This window comes from Scleropages formosus, chromosome 14, assembly GCF_900964775.1.
Source record: "Scleropages formosus chromosome 14, fSclFor1.1, whole genome shotgun sequence".
Taxonomy (NCBI): Eukaryota; Metazoa; Chordata; class Actinopteri; order Osteoglossiformes; family Osteoglossidae; genus Scleropages; species Scleropages formosus.
In genome coordinates this window covers 24,553,774-24,576,134 of record NC_041819.1, presented here as the reverse complement: position 1 = coordinate 24,576,134, position 22,361 = coordinate 24,553,774, and the positions used below count along the sequence as shown (strand labels likewise).

At 44.4% G+C, this 22,361-nt stretch overlaps 1 protein-coding gene across 1 annotated transcript in view; it reads right to left on the bottom strand.

The window, feature by feature from the left end:
- Positions 1-21,996, bottom strand: part of vwc2l (von Willebrand factor C domain containing 2 like) — a 33,138-nt gene extending 11,142 nt beyond the window's left edge. Inside the window, exons 1-2 of the mRNA XM_018743081.2 lie at positions 20,929-21,996; positions 18,803-19,265 (exon numbers count right to left, since the gene is read on the bottom strand). Of these exons, the coding sequence (XP_018598597.1) occupies positions 18,803-19,261 (459 nt within the window). The 5' untranslated portion in view covers positions 19,262-19,265; positions 20,929-21,996. The remainder of the gene's footprint in view (positions 1-18,802; positions 19,266-20,928) is intronic.
- Positions 21,997-22,361: the final 365 nt, after the last annotated feature.

Genomic DNA, 22,361 nt, shown 5'->3' with positions numbered 1-22,361 from the left:
ATGTGACAGCCAATCAGAAAGGCACAGAGAACTATGTATTGGTATAGACACTAATACCAGTACCAACTATTGACAGTAATCCACACCAGCCCCCCTCAGTGCCGTTACAATATCAACAGCAACATCAACAATGTCAACAACAAAAACAACAACACCACTAACACCAACAACACTAATGACATCAACGTGAAGAACAGCTACATCAACAATGTCAACAACAGCACCACCGACAGCAACATCACCAGCAGCAGCAGCAGTGACGACGACGACATTGACGGCAACAACGTAAACATCAACGACAACAACAACTCTTCCACCCCGCCACTTTGCAGAATAACATCAAGCCCCTTCTTCTTCCTTTTCACCCATAGACATGAAACAGGTCCTTAATGGTCTGCCTATCGCCCTTGACACTGGCATGTGAAATGAATTCTGGGTAAGAGATGAGGACACCTACTGGGTGTTGACTAAGGGAGCACCTTTCCTCGGTGGCAGAACTCACAATGTCGTCCCGAGCTTGGGGATGGTGCCATCGGTAATCAATGAGTCGACACGCGCCTCTACGATTACATGCATTTATTCATAGGGAGCGCCATAGCGGGCTCTCCCGATGTACCCAGGGCCTTCGGAGTGAGCGAGCTGCAACCGAGCCAATTATCTCCGCTAGTCTGCGGCTGCTGTGGGTCTCGTGACTCTCGCTGTGTTTTTTCGGAGGTGCTCAATTAATACACCACATATTGTATGTCGCCCAGTGATCTGTAAAACAAGCACGCTGGCCCACTTCAAAGTCGGACTGTTCAGCCGTGAGCGAAGTCGAGGAGTCGACGCTGCCGGTCGCCGTGGGAACACTCGTCCCGCAGGACCACTCGCATTATCATAAAATTAGCTGCTCAAGTTGTATCCGCAGCCAGCTGTTGTGTATCCCTGCTGGTGGGACAAGGGGCGGAGGATCTGGTCTCGCTGCGCAGTGCTCCTTGCGGGGGATCCTTGACTTCAGGAGATCTGCAGGTGGCACTATTCTCGTCTTGACCTCTGATGTTGGTCTTTCGCTATAACACAACTTGAGGGAAATTAAAACAGATCACATTTTGAATTTATTTTTATCCATTGCTAATGAATTTCTTATTATTTGACGGGCTTATCGTTGTTATTAGTTGTTCATACTAGCCAAACACTGCCTATTTCAGCCATTAATATAGCTGGACAGTTTCCAGAAACACTCAGCTTAAACACCTTAAGCAGAGCTACAATTGTTGTGTTCACAAGGTATTTTAGCCCTCAGATTGTGGACATAGGTGTTTTTTTTTGGCTTTTACGTGAGTTGACATCTTCATTAAATGGTTTCTCAAATGCAGTACAGGACTCGTGGACCAATCAGGAGAACTAGAATATGGCGAAATAATTAGAAAACCAGCAGACTAGTAGAGGATTTGTGGACCCTCATGAGAACTGTGGATCTTCAGAACACAAGCAGACAACTAGAAGGCCAGTGGACTACCTGGACTATGTGACTATGAACAGAGTCATTTCCAGGGTTCTCAATTTTTTTACCATGTAAATCCATTCTGATTTACCATCAGTAATGTTTCTTTATGAAAAAATACCCACCTGCACATACATTATGTAGCAGCAGGTGGTGAGAACCGTTGTCTTGCACTCAAAGGACTTGGGTTTCAATTCCCACTCCTGATGTACTACCTCTGAACAAGGTATTTACTCTGAAATCATGCAGTAACTCTCCCTGCTATATAAATATGTAAATATTTTAAGTACTACTGTAAGTTGTTTTGGGGGAAAAAATGACCAGCTACAAAATAAATGGTAGCATAGAAATTAGAGTTGATGCCTTTGGACCCAAAAGTTGCAGGTTGAAGTCCCACCTCTGGCTGTAGTGCCTTTGAGCAAGGAACTTATCCTAAAATTGCTCCAGTAAAAAAGAGTTACCCAGCTTTATAAATGGTTAAATAATTGCAAATACAGTAACACTGGAAATAACTAAATAGAAGCAATAGACAGCTACTAGAAGGATATGAACCACCAACATGGTGGTGTCAGATAAACTGTGTGTCGATAATCCTATGTTTGTGTTCAAAGCTCTTCATCCTGTCATTGATGCCCTTCTGTTACTTTGGGAGTAAAATTGTTGAAATATTGTAAATTTAAATGCAATACCAATTAATTCATTAATTTGTTTGTTAGTTAATTCATTCTCTTTTTACTCACTGTATATAAGCATGTGTCATTCTTATAATGTGAAACAGAAATGAATTTTCTAAGCGTGTTCTGGAGGGGAGGTAGAAAAAACATGAGAGCGGCTTTAAGACCCCGAGAGACAAAGCAGGAGCCGGTGCCCAGTTGTGCTACTGTTTGCAAACCTGTGAGACAGGATTTCTGCTTATGGAGTCAAATGTGGTGACAGAGAGAAGATGTTCCCTTGGTCCAGCTGCTGAATATGCCGATTCCGAGAAAAAATGCAACTCATCAATATTTACTTTATCTCTTCATGTTTGCGTCTCCGGGAAGAAGGAAACAACAACAAAATTGTGCCATTACAGAATTTTTGCTCAACTGATGCATTCAAAGTGACGTAGAGTGTTTGATCCATGCACCGAGGTATATTTTACTCTGATTTGCTACAGTTGAAGGTAGATACCTTGGTTACTGGTACTACAGCACTATGAGGGCGTACAGCTCAAACCAGCGACTTCTATGTTGCAAGGCTATTTGTGTAACCATGCCTTACTACCTACTGCACCATCATACCATGTTCCTTCACCACTCCCTCCTGCCATTTGACTCCATATGCTCTCTTTGGGGCTTTACAGCTTGAATGCTTGCGATCATCTCAGTTCCCCATCGATACAACAGCACCGAGTGTGGCGAAACTGGCCGGGAAAATGTCCGCAGAGCCGAGGTAGCAATGCCAAGCTCTGCAATGGCAGTGGGGGCACTGGATGGAACCATCTGTGTTATTTGGTTGGTCTTGGCTGCCTGCATGTTCACCGATGATGTAACTGGGCAATTACTCAAGGCTCTTGGTCTATCGTATGTTGCCCTCATGGACTGCAGAGAAGAAAGAGTTGTCAGCTTGAAAGTTGTTAAACAGGAAAAAAGTATACGCTGTAGACTCCTTTTGTAAACAATGAGGACAACAGCAGAGCCAGCAGTCATCTCCTCTGAACTATGTGGTAAAGGGCAAAGCCAGAAGTCACCTTTTCTGAGCTGTAGGGCTGGCTGTAGAGCCAAGCGCCATGGCCTTTTAACTATATGGCCAAAAGTAGATCGAGTAGTCATCTCTTCTGAACTCTACGGCCAACAGCAGGCCCAGCAATTATCTCTTCTAAATTATACGGCCAACAGCAGATACAGCAGTCATCTCTGAACTCTACAGCCAAAGGTAAAACCAGAAATCAGCTCCTCTGAACTTATACAGCCAACAATAAACACTGAAGTCATCTCTATATAGCCAAAGGTTGGGCCAGTGGCTACGTCTTCTGCACTACATGGCAAACAGTGGACCCAGCACTCATCTCCTCTGAACTGAAGAGCCGTCTGTAGAGCCAACAGTCATCTCATCTGATCTATATGGCCAACAGTTGTTTCCTGTGAATTACACTTCCAAGGATGGAGCCAACAGAAACAGCTTCTAAAAAATATGGCCAACATTCAACGCTGTGCTACAGAGAACTATAGAGCCTACAAGTCTTCTTCACTAAGAGTATTCTTCTAATCTGTGGGGTTTCCAAGAACAAAGAGAGAGTCTTAAGTATTGGCTGACGTGTATGCAAGGAAGATACCAAAGAAGCACATTTGAAGAGTGACCAAGCCAGATGGAGAGATTTTATAGAATGGTCAAATTAGGGGCTGAATCTTAAAAAATGTCGCTGCTCGTCGACAAAATTCTGCTTACAACAATGAGTGAGACCTGGCATGGAGCCAAACAAAACAGAGGACCAGTGAAGTCACACAAGGTCTAAAATGTTATTATGGGTCCACTTCTGGAAGTTCCTTTGTGCTGACAATCTAATTTATGAAGACATGAAGAGATACATTTGCATAATTCAGATGATGAAAGTTAGTAATATAAACAGTCACATGACTGATAACTGGAAGAACTGGTCAAACCTTCTTTCATCTGAAGCACCACATGAAATATGACTGGATACCTTAACTTTTAGTATCCATTTAGAGAGGCTTTATGGTGCGTTACGTGGATATTTCTCTTATTATAATGCTTCTTGTTATTGCAGAGATGAACGCAATAAGTAGCCGGCCCATTCCTCTGCCCATTCTCCATGCACGAGAGCTCAGCACATGACCCGCTGTTTATCAATAACACTGCAGTGAGGTGGCTGGGGACCCATTAACATGGAAATAGATACAGTGGAGCTTGCTGACTCAGCTCCTTGGTCTTTTGAACTTGGTCTCCCGCCAACTCCAGGACTGGAGGTGGTGACTCCTGACACTGGCTAAGGTCTTGGCACTGCCAATAATGCTGCAGAGTCCATATTTAGGCTGCTCTAACATATTGGGGAGAACATTTGAACCCATGACTATGGTGCAAACGACCATGGTGCAGGTGACATCGTTGCGAAACTGCCTTCATTTTTCATCCAACTGATAGTGGAAATTTCAGTAATGAAACATTTTATGAACCGTGTTTACTCTGATAGCACCTGGCAGGGGAGATAGTGATTGAAGATACAGTATGTCCTTTTAACATTAAGGTTGCTGGATCAAGTCCTCTTAGGGAGTCTGCTAGAACACTCTAGTGTAAAGTACTTAACCTACTAACTTACTCTTGTAAAAATGCTCAGTGCATACAGTGCTGCTTGAAAGTATGTGAACCACTTGTCCTGAATGGTCATTTAATGAGAATCAGTGTTTCTCAAGTGACATAATAGGTGTGTAAAGACCAGTTCCATATGTTGCTTTAGAGGAAATCAGGTGTGTAGTAGAAACACGGAAGTAGTACTTGTGCAAAAATAAGTGAAGCCCAAATTGCACTGGTTAAACCAAGTAGGTAAGTAGAGTCAGGTGTTTAAATCATAGTCATTTATTCATTTAAAAAGTTTTTTAAGGTTTAGCAACTTTATTTTAATATTTTATTCAAGAATACTGACCACCCCTATAGTAAATTATAAAAGCTTTAATGAATTAATTTAAAATTAAGTGCAGATCAAATGACGATGCCAGCTGACGGCAAATGAAAGATAGCTTCATGCCCTTCATATAATATTTAATCAATTTTTTCATCTTCAAGAAGCGCATGTTTGCTCATGAAGGTCAGGAGAGACCACCTGGAGGAAGCACAGCTGCAGTCGGGGAGAAGACACGGTCTTCGCAGAGCCCTGTGTTCACCTTTACCCATTTGCTAGCCCTGCAAATAAACGAAAAAGTTCATGGAAAATCCATTTTAAGCCTTTTAATAAGGAATTAAAGTAGAAAAAAACTGCAGAAATGAGGGTTTGGAGTCATTTCCGCCATTTTGACAAGTCGACAAGTCAAAGCCGATGCTTAGCGACCACTCGTGGTTTTCACGGTACAAGACGGTAAATAAAGGGTTTACCATTGCCATTGAGAGAAAACCCATGCAAACAGAGTAAGAACATTCAAAGGCCACATGGGTTGAGCTGGGTTTGAAACCATGTCCAGATTTACAGCCCAGGAATCACAAGGAACCTTCAAGGCACCACTGTGACCAACCAGGGCAACCAGGCCAAACCTATTTGTTCCCTAGTTCATGAAAGGATGAGGAGCAAAAACACCTCATGAATGTGCTTGATGAACACAGGTTGCATGATTAAAAAAAACGAAACACACACACACACACACACACACACACACACACACACACACACATACACAGACACAGAAAGCTTCCTTAAGCAAACCGACTGCATTTTCAGCTGTTGACATGTTCAAGGGTGCTGGAACAGTAACTTCTGAGGATCAAGAAGGACTCAAAGAATGTGAGGAAAATAAACAGTGGGAAGGAAAGCGCAGTGAAGGAAGCGGGGAATTCAGGGTCTCTGATGATTCTGCGCTCAGAGCTGCATTAGCTGCCAGGAAAAAAAGCCTTATCGGAATACAGCAACAAGAAGTTCACACTTAACAAATTACCTCTAAATGACGGATGATGTCACGTCTTACTGTCGGATTTCCCGGAGACAGAGGGCTTGTATTTGTCAGAGTTATGTTTTACACATAAAAGATGGCAATTATTTTGGGCCGATCGTCATTCACTCTGTACAGCGTCTACGGAGCGTGGAGGTGGATCTCCACTGATCTCCACTGAATCCCGTCATGTGACTCTTTCAGCCTCTGCGTCTCCAGGTTAGAGGAACAGTGCGGATTGTTTAAACAAGAAGGGTGGATCTCGACTCACCGATTTTAGTGTTGGGTTTAATTTTGTTCCCACAGTAGTCAGAATTTGCACAAATATGGGCTCCTAGACTCGGGAGCACAGCAGGGATGTCTGTTCATAACTTGTTTTGTTTGTAAGTGTCATTTTTATCTCTGAGTCAGAGTAAAACAGGTTTCGTAAAAAGCTTGGATATAGCTTTAATAAAAGTGCTTTACTTGTTTAAATAATTTACTAAATTTCACCTACAACCAAAGGTAAGATGACTGAAAATGAAAATGTTTATGGGCTGGTGTCCCAGCCAGGGTGTACTCTTAGCCTTGTGCCTAAGCCTCTGGGAGAGACTCTTGGCCACTGCAACACTAACTTGGAGAAGCGGTTAAGGTGAGTGAGTGAGTGAGTGAGTGAGTGAAACAAGTTTTCACTTGCACAAACTGCTCTTCATTGTCAGTTAATCAGTTATTCCATAAACATGTGCAACGATCATCATTGTGTTACTGATCACTGACCACAAGGCACAACCTGTAAACACTGTAGAAGTGAGTTGTATTAAGGTAGCTGCAATACAGACATGCACCGCTTAACAACAGGGATACATTCTGAGAAATGCGTCCTTACGCGATTTTGTCGTTGTGCGAACATCATAGAGTGTACTTATACACACCTAGATGGTATAGCCTCGATGCAGTCAAGAGATGCGGTAAACACAAGATTTATGGCATAACACAGCACACTGTTTTACAGTAAACTTTTTCGATAATTAGAAAGAGTACACTGTAAAACAAGGATAAAAAGTACAGTATAGTAAATACATAAACCAGTCACATAGGTGTTTTTTATTATTATTATCAAGTATTATGTACTGTACATAACTGTATGTGCTATACTTTTATACGACTGGCAGCGCAGTAGGTTTGTTTACAGCAGCACCACCACGAACACGAGTAACACATTGCGCTACAACGTTTCGATGGCTACGATGTCGATAGTCGATAACAATTTTTCAGCTCCATTATAATCTAATGGGACCATTGTCGTATATGCAGTCAGTCGTTAAGCGGCGCAATACTGTACTTCTATTTTGTTGGGTGCTCTTTACTGCCACCTATCAGCTTGGAGGGGAAACACAAGTGACATTTGTTCCACTGCAGAGAAAATGTTTTAGAAAACTGGATAAATTGCAAAAAGCCAACCAACCAATTTCAAAAAATGCCTGTTCCGAGAGGGGTTGCAGCCCATCCCAGAAACACTGGGCACAAAACTGAAGGGGAGGGGGGATACATCCTGGATGGGATGCCAGTCCATCACTAGGTGACAACTATGAAACCAGTCACACAGCTGGAGCAATTCACAGAGCAAGTACCTTGCTTAAGGGCACTACAGCTAGAGGGGGGAGTCAAACCTGCAACCAATGAAGCCAACAGCAGCCACCCCAACAACCACACCACCACACCACCAGCTGACCCTTGCAAAAAAAAAAAGGCTGTATGTTCAAAAATGTGTAAATCAGTGTATTTCACTCTCTTGAAAAAAGAGTAACCTTTGGCAAGTGCATGGAAAAATATTTCACAGTAAAACTCAAATACTGAGCAGTGGATGGTTAATGGAACTTCTTTCCTTTTTACTAGTGTTGTTCCAAATGCTCCGGAGAAGCATGAGACATCAGACATTAATTAGACTTCTCCAGTTCACAGTGACATAAACCTTTCATTTCAATTCATCAGGAGTTTTGCTGGGAAATGGAGTGAACAAGTTCACGTTCAAAATAATTAGATCATTCTTGGACACAGCTGCACAAACTCTACTTATTCATTTTTTTTTTGCTCAGAAACAGGCTTCTGTTTTTACACTACAGTGTATCATTTCAGGAGGGGTGCGGTGGCGCAGTGGGTTGGACCGCAGTCCTGCTCTCCGGTGGGTCTGGGGTTCAAGTCCCGCTTGGGGTGCCTTACGATGGACTGGCGTCCTGTCCTGGGTGTGTCCCTTCCGCCCTGTGTTGCCGGGTTAGGCTCCGGTTCCCCGTGACCCCGTATGGGACAAGCGGTTCTGAAAGTGTGTGTGTGTGTATCATTTCAGAGTACCATATTAAAATACAGAGTAGCTAGGCTTTAAAATAATACGGCATTCAATATTTGTCCAATTTCAAAAGCTCATCCTCACTCACCATAGGTTTTATACAAAAGCGCGTTACAAACTACGGTAATGTACCATGTAAATTGCTTTCCGGTACTCACCTGCGTGCTAACTAACCAGGAGACCAGTAAGAAAGAACTATTCAGAAACTGGACAGTAGGTGGCATACTAGTAGGTGGCACCACCTTGTAACCGATCGATTCGGGTTTGTTCAATGCCCCTTCTGCTTTCGTACCCTTGATCATGCTACTTACCCTAATTTTACTGTAAAAATTACCCTGCTGTGTAAATGGGAAAATCACTGTCGGTAGCTTAACGTGCAAACGCAACATTTTGAGCTACCTTGTACGACAGTTTCAGCTAAATATAAAAATCTAAAAACTGTGATTTTAGCTTTCTATCTAAATGTTCCGTCCTTTCGCAGAACTCGTGGGCCGGAATGTTTCCTCGTGGCATTCGCCTGGAGCCAATTCCTGATGTCTGCGTGTTGTTGTTTACTTGCGAAAACTAGGCTTTAATTTGTAATGGTGCTGTCATCCCGATTTTGCGAGATCGAGTGGTCATATCGACAGCCACATTTATTCTCCGTGGGCCCCGTTCCGGAATTATCTGGAGTTAGAAAACGGTGTGTTTGCTTTTTCCAATTTATCTCCCGCCGTTTATCTCCAAGGTTTCTGGGAACGACTGCCTCGGAATGTCCTTGATGTATGATTGCATTCAAATGCATTTTGCTGTTCTGTTTGAAAAAGATCCTCCATAACGTGTTTGAATGGTTCCCAGCAGCACTGGCTTTGATTATTTTCAAAAATACAATGTTTCCCTCTGATGGCTTCAAAATAAAATGGAAACGCATATATGTTTTACAGAAGCGCTGGCTTCTCATCTTGGCTTTATGCCTTTACGTGTGCGAGGAATTCTTACGACTTCACTTTTTTAGTGGTAAATGGTATCGTTTGAATGAATTTTTAAGGGCGCTGCCCGTCTCCCGAGCGACTGGAATTCTTAGACAGGCATGTATAAATTGCAGCATGAATGTGAAATGAGTCTCGATGTGAAAATTTCACCCAAATTATTCAGCTGAAGGAATCCAGGCCAGTTCTGCGGGAAAAAGGAGTGGACTGCATCTTGATGTCACACACTGTTATCACTGGAATATATAATACATCCATTCACCATCCACACAGCACACACTTTATTTTATATATGGGCTGCATGTGTTATGTTTACATTACACACAGATAAATGATTATGATGGATCTGTACTGTAATGAGCTATAAGGTGAGGCAGAGTCAAGCTACATCGCCATGGCGATGAGACACACATAAAAGGCATGTGTGGGCGTGTGTCCCTAAACTAACAACTGCTGAGAAAAAGATTTGTTAGTCGTCTCAAAAATGCAAGACGGAGAGGCGTAGGAGGGGCAAGAGTAGCAGTAAAAGCCACAAAGCGACCTTCTCTCATGGTTCCAGGGGTCAGAGGTCAGCGGGAGAAACAGGCACGCAGTGAGTTTTTGCACGGGGAGCAGCCCGTCCTTACTTCACTTGTTTGTTTGGATTTACTTCGGTAAAGCGCTGTTATTCCTCTGGTGAGAAAGGCTTGATTGAAATCCAATTTGAAAAGCTTTTAATAGTCATTTCTGCGTTAGGGTGACAGGATTGGAGGGCAACAGTCGTTAATTGCCACCTAATGGGGCCTGCGGTGTGCGCGGTGTGTGTGCGTCCCCGTGTGTCCGTGTGTGTGCGCGCGCGCTGCCTCGTGCACACGAGCATAGTTCAGAAAGCAGACATCCTTCCGTTTGACTTTAGAGCCGCCGGCTGCCAATCGTACCGCGTTCAGCGGGGAGAACGAGTTGGCAGCCCACTCTGCTCTTTACGGAGTAATCAGTGTTAATATGTATTCATAAAGGACCCACTTCTGTTTCTGCACCGCAAAGAACTTCACAGCTGATCGAGCGCTGCGCCCGCGTGGGTACAACAAGGCTGCAGCTGCAAATCTGAAATATTAACTATGGAAATACGGGAGTTTATTATAAAGCCTGGAAACTTCACAGAGTAAAGTTAATTGCTACAAGGGAGCAGTCTTACGTCACTTATACGTCACAAATCATTTAGAGGTACTCACTAATGGTAGTGGTTCAGGCTGCTCACGTTGCACCAAACGGATGTAGGTTCAAATCCCCCTCCTGCTGTAGTACCCTTGAACAAGGTACTCACCGTCAACTGGAACTGTAAAAATGACCCAGCTGCATAAATGGGTAAGTGCTTGAATGCAGCCTTATAGAAAAGTATGAACTAAATGTACAAGTGTTGTATGGAGGGCTGTTGGTAGCGTCGTGGTTAGGCAACCAGAAAGGTTGGAGGTTCAAATCTCATCTGCTGCTTTGTTACTCTAAGTGCTTAACTTAAATTGCTCCAATAAAATGTTTACTTAGCAGATGCTTTTCTCCAAAGCGACTTCCAATGAACTCTATGTAGTGTTATCAGCCCACACACCTTATTCACCATGGTGACTTACACTGCTAGATACACTTCTTACACTGCGTCATTCATCCATGGAACACACACACTCTCTCTGTCACTAACACACTACGGGGGAACCTGAACAGCATGTGTTTGGACTGTGGGAGGAAATCTGCACAGACACGGGGAGAACATGCAAACTCCACACAGACTGAGCGGAGATCAAACCCACATCCTCTCGCATCACCCAGGCACTGTGAGACAGCAGTCCTACTCGCTGTGCCAACCCACTGTGTAAATGAGTAAACAATTTTAAGTATGAAAACATCATAAATTATTTTGGAGAAAAAAAAATCAGCTAACAGAACAAATGTAAATATATCATATACACTCTAGCAAAGTCTATGACACGATGTGCAGATTCATAATAAAATAAACTCCCAGCAAGGGATAAAACAAATTCCTAATTAAAATTCCACATATTGACTATAAATCAAAAACCATGCGTATCAACTTCAAAATTATCCAATAAAAATTTACATGCACTGTATTAAAATAATTTGACAGCTCATGAACTAGACACACTGAGGTCATCTTAGAGGCAGGGTATAAAACAGACCAATATATTTCAATTACCCAGTGGGGTACTTAACGTCAGACCCCAAGTCAGATCACATCGTAACCCTCTCATAACACCAATACAAAGCAAAATCCAAGAAAAACAGGAAATAACTTCTCATGAGGTCCGCCCGAGGACAAAAGTTTAAAAAAAATCAATGGTTCCCATCCGTAGCTGCCCAGGCCTCTCAGCTGCGTTTAAAGCCCTCGTGGACAATGAGCAGAGGCAGATCTTGGCCAATAACGCAGCGCTGTTTCGCTGCACTGAGCTTCTCCCAGTTCCGAGGTGCGGCGCCAACATGTAAAAACAGAGCCGTTCGGGAAGCGGCGCGGTTGTCCCCAAGGAAGTGTCACAGAGCGAGCGCCAAAGGTCACTTTCTTGGCATGTATTAACAGCAGACTGCGCAACATGAATAAAGGCCAAGTGTATTCACAGGTAAAAGTAGTGTAATCAACCGGTACTGAATGAATTGATGTATAAATGCAGGGTGGTGGAGTCGGTACACAAACCCTTTGACTCCGGGTCCACAGCACGGTTATTAACCGTATAATGAAATAATAAGATAACCTATCATATAACAGGGTACAGTAAGTAAATCAACATTTATAATTTCATCTGAAACGGGACTATTTGTTGACTTCTGCTGTCTAGCCTAGGCCCAAATCGTAAGCGTACGAGTCCGCAGGCCCAGCCTCGGCCCAAAAGCTGCGCATTATTTTGGGGGTTGACTTATCCGGAAAATATAGGCCTAAACCTATATTACGCCTCTAATATTTGGGGGTCGACTTATACGCCAGAGCGACTTACACGCCGGCATATACGGTACATGTAGTCGGAGTCGGTGAAAATGTACCGACTCCGACTCCAGTAACCCAGTTACTGCTTCCAACTTCGACTCAACAGCGCTGTATAAATGGAACAATAACTCCAACTGACCGGATTTTGTTGAGACAATTTACAACTATTAGATGAGGGGGAAGCTGGTAGTGTAGTGGTTAACGCTATTGCCTTTGGACCCAAAAGGTTGGAGGTTTGAATCCCACCTCCAGCTGTACCACCATTGAGCAAGGTAACCTAGGTTGCTCCAGTAAAATTACCCAGCTGTATAAATGGGTAAATTGTAGGCACAATAACATTGCTAGTCAATTTGAAGGAAAGCGTCAGAAAAAGGTATGTTTGTCTGCATACATATGCAGTATTTCTATAGACACATTATATATACTATAATGTACTATATATTCTATATACACTTGTGCATTCATTTCTATTGTTTTTTATTTTAAATTATTAAAATTTCTTACGATCTTTTCACTTTGAAATTATAGAGTGCTTGTCTTACTAAGTGGCCTGATTAATATAGATGTATATATAGTTATATAATATACGATTATATACTAATATCTCATATAACTAATATTCATTTATTCATTCATATCTATTTTACCAACAGATGCATTCATTTATAATTTGCTTTTGGATCGGCAAACCATCGGCTATGCAGTAAAATTATAACACGTGTTTCTGCAGTCTGCTCGTTGGCAGCAGTAGACGAACCACAGTAAGACTTCACCCCGGCAGAAACGCTCCTCCTCGGGGGGGACTCGGAGCGGAGCGGCACGGTAGTCTGGGGGGGTGAAGCGCTCAGCTGATGGACCCAATCGCTCATCACCAGCATCGTCTCTCTCCGCAGGGAGGTGTGTCGGAATCAGTCGAGTGGCTTCGCAGGACAGTACCGTGGGCTTCCCACCGCGACCGAGACGGGTTACAGGCGTAGCTTTTAAAGATTTATCTCTTGATCACAGGTGGCAACACCCCCTACAATTAGTCCATCCCACCAAAAAATTATTACATTTTTAAATGATTATATCTCGTACATATTATAGCGATATAATAGTTTATAACCGCCATTATATATTATTATACAATTAATCAAACATGCTGAAGTAGTATGACCTTGTGATAAATTTCTTGCTTTTGATTAGTCACCTTTTCGTTTAAGTATGAATCAATGGATTATTTGTTTCCACTTTGAGAACAGACTGTTTTTAGTGGCCTTAATACCTTATTACAGTACACATACCATCTGAACCGCTAGTCCCATACAGGGTCACGGGGAGCCGGAGCCTAACCCGGCAACACAGGGTGTAAGGCTGGAGGGGACACACCTAGGATGGGACGTCAGTCCGTCGCAAGGCACCCCAAGCGGGACTTGAACCCCAGACCCACTGCAGAGCAGGAACCAGCCCAACCCACTGCACCACCATGCCCCCCTTCATTACAGTTCATATTTACCCATTCATATACAGCGCTAACATGGTAAATTGTCTCGGACAAATGTGTCATCTAAATAAAGGACAATAATTACACATCTGATATCTGATATTTTTCAAGAAGTGTACAGTGTGAGGCCATTCACCATGATTTACCCATATATAGAGCTGGGAAACTTTTACTGGAGTAACGTAGGGTAAGTCCCTCAAGGGCAGTACAGCGGGATTTGTGATTCAAACCTGTGACCTTTGGACCCAAATACAGCAGCTGTAAACACTATGCTGCCTGCTACCGCTGTAGTAGTAGTAATAATAATAATAATAATAATAATAATAATAATAATAATAATAATAAATGCATATTCATGTGATGAAGCTCGGGTTATGTATCTTATTCAAGGTGGAGGTTCTCTCGAGACTCTTTCCTTTCTTTTCAACGGCACCCTGCTATTTCTTTAACCGCTCCACTACACAATTGTTCCCCTTAATCAACAGTGCCCTCTTCCCAGAAATAACTGGGTAGGACTGCAGATAAAAGGGAATCCATAAGACTTCATAACATCTTTATAAACCATGTGCCATTGATGAATATTAACGCTGGGCCCTTGTGTTACCGAGGTATGTATCTTTGAGTCGATGAGGAAAAATCAATGCTCTCAATAATCTCATTTTTCCTATTGATTGCAGCAGATGCTTTTAGTGGGCCAGTCAATGACAGCTGGGGCTGCAGATGCAGATGGGTCAGAGTTAGCAAAACCCCACCGACGCTGGTCCGAGAAGCACCCTTCCTAGGCCACATCTAAATATTCAGCGGACACGGTTTCAACTGCTACCTACACCTCACGTATACATCACTGTGGGAGTAAATTGCTAAAACTGTATTCAAATACACATGAAATCACTAACGAAAACCAAAAGACGTGAAGAACTAACCGAACCATCAATCTGCATAAGTGCAGGTCTTTGGAAATGACATCTTCCGAGTGCTTGAATTAACGAGCAGAATATGTTAAAAAAAAAAAAAAAGGCAGAAGTCTCTCGATTTAAAAAAAAAAAAGTGAGCATGGCAGCTGTAATAATAATCCCAAGTGAGATGTAAACCAATTACTTCCGCAGCACGGGATGATGAAATTACGGCTGCAACCTGCACAAGATAAAATATCAACATGGCATTCCATTGCAGGGGCCCGTGGAAAACGCTGCTGATGTGATTACGAAACAAGCTGCATTGATTGTTTGTAATTTTTGAGAAAACGGGGTATACACAAGTCAAAACTGAGCAGGTCTTCCTGATTTACTGATGGCAGCGCTTTTAAAAGTGCCTTAAAAAGTACCTTAAACTATTTGGTTAGATTTAAATACCACATTTGAAAACACAGATTTCAACCTAATTATTATTTATTCATTTTTCTCCAAGGCAGCTTACAATGTGATGTTTGTACACTAAGCTACTAGCAATGATGTTTTTTTGCAGCAGGGTGATTTTTACTGTGTCTGTCCAGGGTAAGTGCCTCAGTCACGGGTAAGACAGCAGGAGGTGGGTTTGAAAGCTGGGATTGCAAAGTGACAGCTCTAACCGCAATGCCACCTGCAGCCCAAATCCCTCAGTAGGTTCACCGTGCATTGCATTATACACGCATTACATGACGGTGTGTGTCCAGCACAGGATTCAAGCGTTTAATCTCGCTCAACGAGGTCATATTAGAGGGAGAGAAAAGGTACACGAACACTGAGTGCACCACTTGGCATGGAAATTTTAACCTCTGTGCTGGCTCTCTGCTCGATCTGAGAGGATGAACTCACTACCCCTACATGCTCCGTGGGCAGCAGAGAGAAAAAGTACCTGAAAAAGTACTCATGCACCACATTTTAGCTTCACGTGGCTGTGATTCCGAAGGCTGCACTTTTTCGGTAGCTCTGGCCATTGGACCAACATAATTCGGCAGTAATGTTGGTTACAAAACAGCTGTGTCCCTATATCAAACAGAGCTGCAATGATTTTATTATTATTCAAATAAATGATGAGGATAAATTATGTAATTATGATATAATGTATAGGCAAAAATAATGTTAACCTTATAATTTATTCAACTTATCATTTATTTAGGAGCAGTTGGAAGCACAGTGGTTAGAGCCACTGCGTCTGAATCCCAAGGTTGCAGGTCCAATTCCCCCCTCCAGCCTCCAGCTGTAGTATCCTTGAGCAAGGTACTTAAATTGCTGCAGCAAAAAATACCCAGCTGTATAAATGGGTAAATAATCGCAGGTGCCTTAACATTGTAAGTCACTTTGGAGAAAAGAGTCAGCTAAATGAATAAATGCACTTTGGATAATAAAATCCTGAACTATTTGACACAGCTGCTGAAAATGTTAAAGTTGTAGCAACAGTCTAACAAAGCAAGGCAACATTTTGGCGCGGCAGGTCAAGAGAGGTGCCTTGGTTTATGGAATTAAGGCTTCCGTCGTGCGCACTCTGTCCGGCACCAGCGCACCCATCCAGGTATTAAGATCTTTTCTTTTTAAGTGTATGATTGGTTTTCTTGACACCACCATGAAATCAATAACCTGCTTGGGCTTGAACTTCAATCAAAATACATGCTGACACATGTGAAATCGAACAGGATGGCGTCACAGGTCAGATCACTTACGCAGCATCCCTTGGAGCACAATACAGGTGATATTGATCACAAGTAAGTACAGTGGACAGTAAGTGATGGCCTGAAGGTCTCTTCCATCAAATAATGGTACCGTGATGACGGAGGCAGAAATGTGCTAACTGACTCTGCGAAGGGACAGCGGGTGGCGTAGTGGTTATAGCAATCATCTCGCAATCAAAAGCCCTGGGCCCATCCCCACTCCCATTACAGTACCCTTGATCACAGTACTTAATCCTGAATTGATGCAGTAAAAATTACGCAGCTCTATAAACGCATAAACCGTTATTAGGCACTAAGGTACTAACCTAACATTTTAAGCTGTCTCGGATAAAAAGTGTCAGGTAAATAAATAAACGTGACTGATACTAAAAAGTTCACCTCGACATCACGGAGATGCCGTTATTATCTCTCAAATTAAAGACTTGTTCATTGATATTGCATGCAGTTGAGTTACCGAAAAGCTTTCGGTGTAACTGACACTTTGTTTTCATTCTTGCTATTGGAAACGACACCTTGGCCCATTATTAGCTGTTTGTGCCGTTGGCCAAACCGTTGCCCTTGAGGGCTGTACCCCAGTGGCTTTATGCTGACTGAGCCTTGATGCGCCGTCAGCCAATCAAAATCCACAAAAACAGCAGCAAAGACAGCTTCAAGATAGCATTTCAGCTGGAAACGTTTAATAATTTAATAATCTTCCATTCCATCTATCCACAGTGCAACAAAAATTTTCAAAGTCCTTAGTTATGTCGATTTTTGCCTTGATTATGATTTGTTAAAGTTTACTGATTTCAAAAATACGACTACTTCTTCTAGTGTTAATTTTAGTTTGGTACTTTACAGCCATTGGAAGATTCTAGAAGGCACCAGAACCAGAACATTCCAAAAAATACTAACACATTCTAGAAAGCGTCAGATCCTAAAAGGTACTGGAATATTTGGTGCATGGAAGCCCGTGCCAAAATTTGCTAATTCCATGAATGTGAAATATTTTTTCTAAAATCTGACATATAGTACAAACTAATACCAAAAGTATGTTCAGTTGAGTTTGGGGTTCGAGTCCCGCTTGGGGTGCCTTGCGACGGACTGGCGTCCCGTCCTGGGTGTGTCCCCTCCCCCTCCGGCCTTACGCCCTGTGTTGCCGGGTGGGCTCCGGTTCCCCGTGACCCCGTATGGGACAAGCGGTTCAGAAAATGTGTGTGTGTGTGTGTGTTCAGTTGAACAAAACTGAATGGAAAGCGGGAAAAAAAACCGACATAAGAAATTTTTTGTCACATTGTGTTATCTCTAACCACTCGTTCAATACCATGGTAACACCCTGGACGGGGACCCTAGTCCATCAAAGGGCAATCACACACACATACACACTCAGAGTAAAAGCAATTTGGAGTCACTATTGCATGAAGCACATGTTTGGACTGTTGGAGGAAACCCATGTGAACATGGGGAGAATATACAAGCTCACTTTCCATCTCAACTTTAAAAACCAGCTACCCAACTTTCCTCTCAATCGGCCTCTTGATCTCCACTTCCACAGTGAGTAAACACTCAATAGGCGCACACCCACAATTCCCCAAACATTGTATCTCAATGGGGTCATCATGATCGTGACATCGATTCAGGGGAGCTGAACGTTCATCAGGAGACTGCGGAAAATCAATCAGAAATCAATATTCTTCCAATGAGGCGAAAGAGATGAAGTGGGCCAACCGCAGCGGGGCGAAACGTCACGACCGCGTTTCGGTCCTATTTCGGCGGGCGGCGAGTGAAAGATGAACCTCAGAAATGGAACCTGTGATATCACTGTAAATTTAACAATCAGGTACCGAAAAAGAAACACTTTAATTTCCATTCTTTCATCTTGACAGTTTCACTTGCGCTCAGCGAACACAAACTACACTCTTATCTTGTACCCCAATATGGTCATACACCATAACGGCTTCATAATACAAATGGCAGTATAACACAGATTTAATTTGTGCAATGTAACGTAATCCCAGTCGAATGCGTTGACCCCGAATTACGAAAACACACATTTAGACGAGGAAAAACTTGATTCAGCTGCAGTCACATTACTGTAATTGAGCTCTCTGCTAATGGACAGCGTTATTAATGAGCACATTTCCCCATTACAGGTACTAATAAGAGCTGCTCCTCTAATGAGACCTCTCCATCATTACCGATGTGATCTGTTGAGCAAAACTGTTCATGTGAATGTATTGATGTCATGAGTATGCTGCTGGTGAATGTATTGATCGCTGGTATCCATGGTTTCAGACCATCGGCACGGTTCGGTTCCTACCTTAAACTCTTCCAGGACTTTATACGTCTTGCCCCGGTACTCGCAGAAGTTCCTGACCTCCTTGCACTCGGGGCAGCAGCCGTTGTGCTCCACCTTGGTGCACTTGGGGTGTATTTTGGGGCACTCGGGCTGGTCGCACACGGGCCCGTCCTCGGTGCAGATGCAGGGGCAGTTCGAGTGGCCGGGGAAGAAGCGCTCCCCAAGTTTGTACACGAAGCCACTGTCGTCCACGCAGCCCTTGCCGCGGTAGTCGTCGAAAAGGACGTCGTTGTTGGCGCTGCGCTCGGCCTCGTCCGCGGGGTAGTCCTCGGGCTCCAAGGAGGCCGGGGTCACAGCGGAGGTCAGGGCCAGGAGGAGCAGCCAGGTGGCTGGAGCGAGACGGCCCATCCTGCACCCCGGGGATCCTACGTGTCCGACAGGAGGACGGGAATCAGCAGTCCTGGCGCCTCCCTCTCCCATGGCCCTTCATTTGAAACATGTGCCATTAAAAATACTCATCATGACACCCCGGTGGGAGGATATACAATTTACTACAACACTGCAGAAAATTAGTTCCAGAACAATCAGCGCTTTCCCCAGATAAGAACACCGAATCTTATCTCTATAATGTGATCTCAAAACAGTCAAATAGGACTTAGTTATTTGGATGAAATTATGCATGCACCAAATAAAAGAGAGAAAAGGGTTTATGGCTGATATGGCAAACTTCTCATTTAAAATTGAAACATTAAAAATATCAATGTATTTCATTTAAATATTAAAAATTATGTTTAATATTAGTTTTGAAAAATATGATTTTTTTTCTGCAGTTATTACAGGTTTTGCTGGTCTGTCTACTTGTAAGGAGTCCTTGTTTTTACTCATTTTTATTATCCTATCTTTAAATAAGACTTTTTTTGTCTTTATTTTGTATGCTGGGGTGTGGATTATTTGGCATTTTGACACAGTTCTGTCTTACAATTGTGAGTCTTGTTTGGCATAAGGGAAACACCTGGGAAATAAATGCCTTTCTGGGAATGCCCCCCTTCCCCCCCACCCCATCCAGTTGAGAGAGGTAAACAGGAGACCTCTGGACTTTTATCAGATCTGACTGTTCACTCTGATTGTTTTAATGCATTTTGATGCAGGGATTGTAATTAAAGCCAAATATCTGCAATTTAATTTCGCCTGAAAATTCTTTGCTGGTTGGGGGGCGGTTGGTTGGAAACATGGGACATTATCTTTTACAGCACATCCTATTTTGAGTATTTAATGTGCAATCTCTTTAATTATAGAATCGAATCAAGGATGCAGAGTCGATAATGAAATGGTTTCTCCCCTTCTCCCCAAGTCGTTAAAAGATTTTAGTCTAATGCACTGTGTCACCACATTTACTCCATAAGACCTCAATGATTTATGTCGTGATCTGAGCAGCATCACGCGTGTCCTGTGTGTGTATGTGTGTGCGTGCGCGTGTTTTTGGCAGAGATTTCCCAAGGCTGCTGAATAAGAATATGCATCGATTCAACTGAGCTACTGGTCTCCCAGTTATTTACCCAGTGGAGGCAAGTTGGGCACAACCCACTGAGGATCAACCAACAGGTAGTTATGCGTTCAGCTCATGTAACCAGTGATTCGGAGCGCAGGTCAGCCAGTGGCGGATGATGAGCCGTGGACGCGCATCCCTCTGCTAATCCGGTACCCCCCCCCCCCCCCCACGCCAGCCCACCCCCTTGCAGAGAGAGAGTGAAATCGCCCCTGTCATTAATGAGAGCCCCGACTGGGCTTCTTTCCAAATGGCTGACCCCCCCACCCACACCCCCCGCCCCACTCACACCAGAAGAACGAGAAGTGAGCCATCAAAGCGCCCCTCGCTGCAAACGCGAGACGCTGATGCTGCGGCGCAAAGTGGATCCGCGTCTCCAGTCTGACGCGCCGCAGACAAAACAGAGAGAACAGCAGCATCGCATGGATGATCCGCAGCGCCCGCGAGCGCGGCATTCTATTAATAATCGCGCAGCTGCAATAAGAGGCAAGGATGGAAGGGCGCCGACACGGAGAAGCGGCGAACAATAGAGTTGGAAGGAGGCGCGTGACGCATGGCAGGGAATAAGGGTAGAGCGAGCGAGCGCTCCGGAGCCACTCACCGCGCGCCGCGGACTCGGTCCACTTTGTTAGGGCGGAATTAAGCGGGTCCTGGCGGACTGGGGGAGAGGCGCAGGAGCGCAACTTCCAGCTGGACCATTTGCGCGAAGAAGGCAGGTCGTATGATCCCAGAGAGGTGCGTTGGGGGGCGGGGGGTGGGGGGAGCAGTAATCCTGGAGCGAGCGGAGTTGCGCGCCTCACACCTGCTGTCCTTTCCAGGGTTCAGTGCGCGGCGTCGTCGGCGTGATGCTCGAGTAAAAGCGGCTCGTGAACATGATGACCCCCGCTCCCCCCACCCCTCCCCCTCCTCCTCTCCCTTCTCCCGGTCCACTCAGAAGAAGAGCAATAAAACCGTAACCACTTTAGGCGAGAAAAAAAAAAAAAAAAGCGGAAAAGCAAAAGGGTTCAAGAAATCGGCGGGCGCAATTTGTATTCCCCGGCGCGCGACGCGTTCACTCAAACATCCAGCCAGAGCAGTTGTTATTGTTTTTTCTCGTCTTCCTCTTATTTCTCTTCTTCCCCCAGAGATTAGTCAAGTATTTTACAAAAAGCCGGTGGGTTCTGCTGCGCACCTCGAGCCGGAACACGCGCGCGCATCTCTTCCAGTATCGCCAACTTTGTGCAGAAGGAGCGCGCAGCGACTCCTATTCGCCGCATCCCTCCCTGGTCGCAGAGGCAGCCCGGCAAAGTTGGATCCGCAGCGGTCCGCGATGCTGGGGGTCGGGAACTCCTTTTGCCGGGAAAGGAAATGGGAGTATGGGACACCCTCCAGGTGCTGGAGCCGCGGTGCTCAGCTCAGTCCGACGGGAGGAGGAGGAGGAGGAGGAGGAGGAGAACAGAGGGACGGTTTGTGCGCACAGAGGCGCCTCTGTTGGAGCCGCGACTGCGCCGTCGCCTCAGCGCGTCCCCGGGTCCCCGCGGTCCTCGCGCTGTCCGTCCGCGAGGCACAGCCGCACCGCTCGCGGCATCGGCGCCTCCCTCGACGTCTCCGTTCCTTCCCCGGTAAATCACAGCAACGGAAGAGCTGCAGCTCCTGTAAGCTGTCCTCCCCTCCGCTGTAACGGGACTATTGGGGAAACTGCAAGATGCAGCAACATCTATCAGTCATTATGCAGAGTGCAGCAAAAAGCAAATCACGCTGAATAGGTAAAAAAAAATTTGGGAGAGGAAAAAAAAAAGAATTGCTTGAACTGATATGTTTCATCAGCTTTGAGTCCTTTGTCTTCGCGAGGGACCTAAACCCCCAGATTCCCTCAAAGGACTGGATCCGACCTAACTTCTGTTAGGGTGTGTGTGACCATGGCAAAGATTTCCCATCAGTGTGATGCGCGAGGAGCAGAGCTCGGCTGAGCGCTGCTTTATCCCGCTTTGCCTATAGGGGACACTCCCCTCCTATCACAGTGGTGTGCGTGTGTGTCTGTGTGTGTGAAGCACT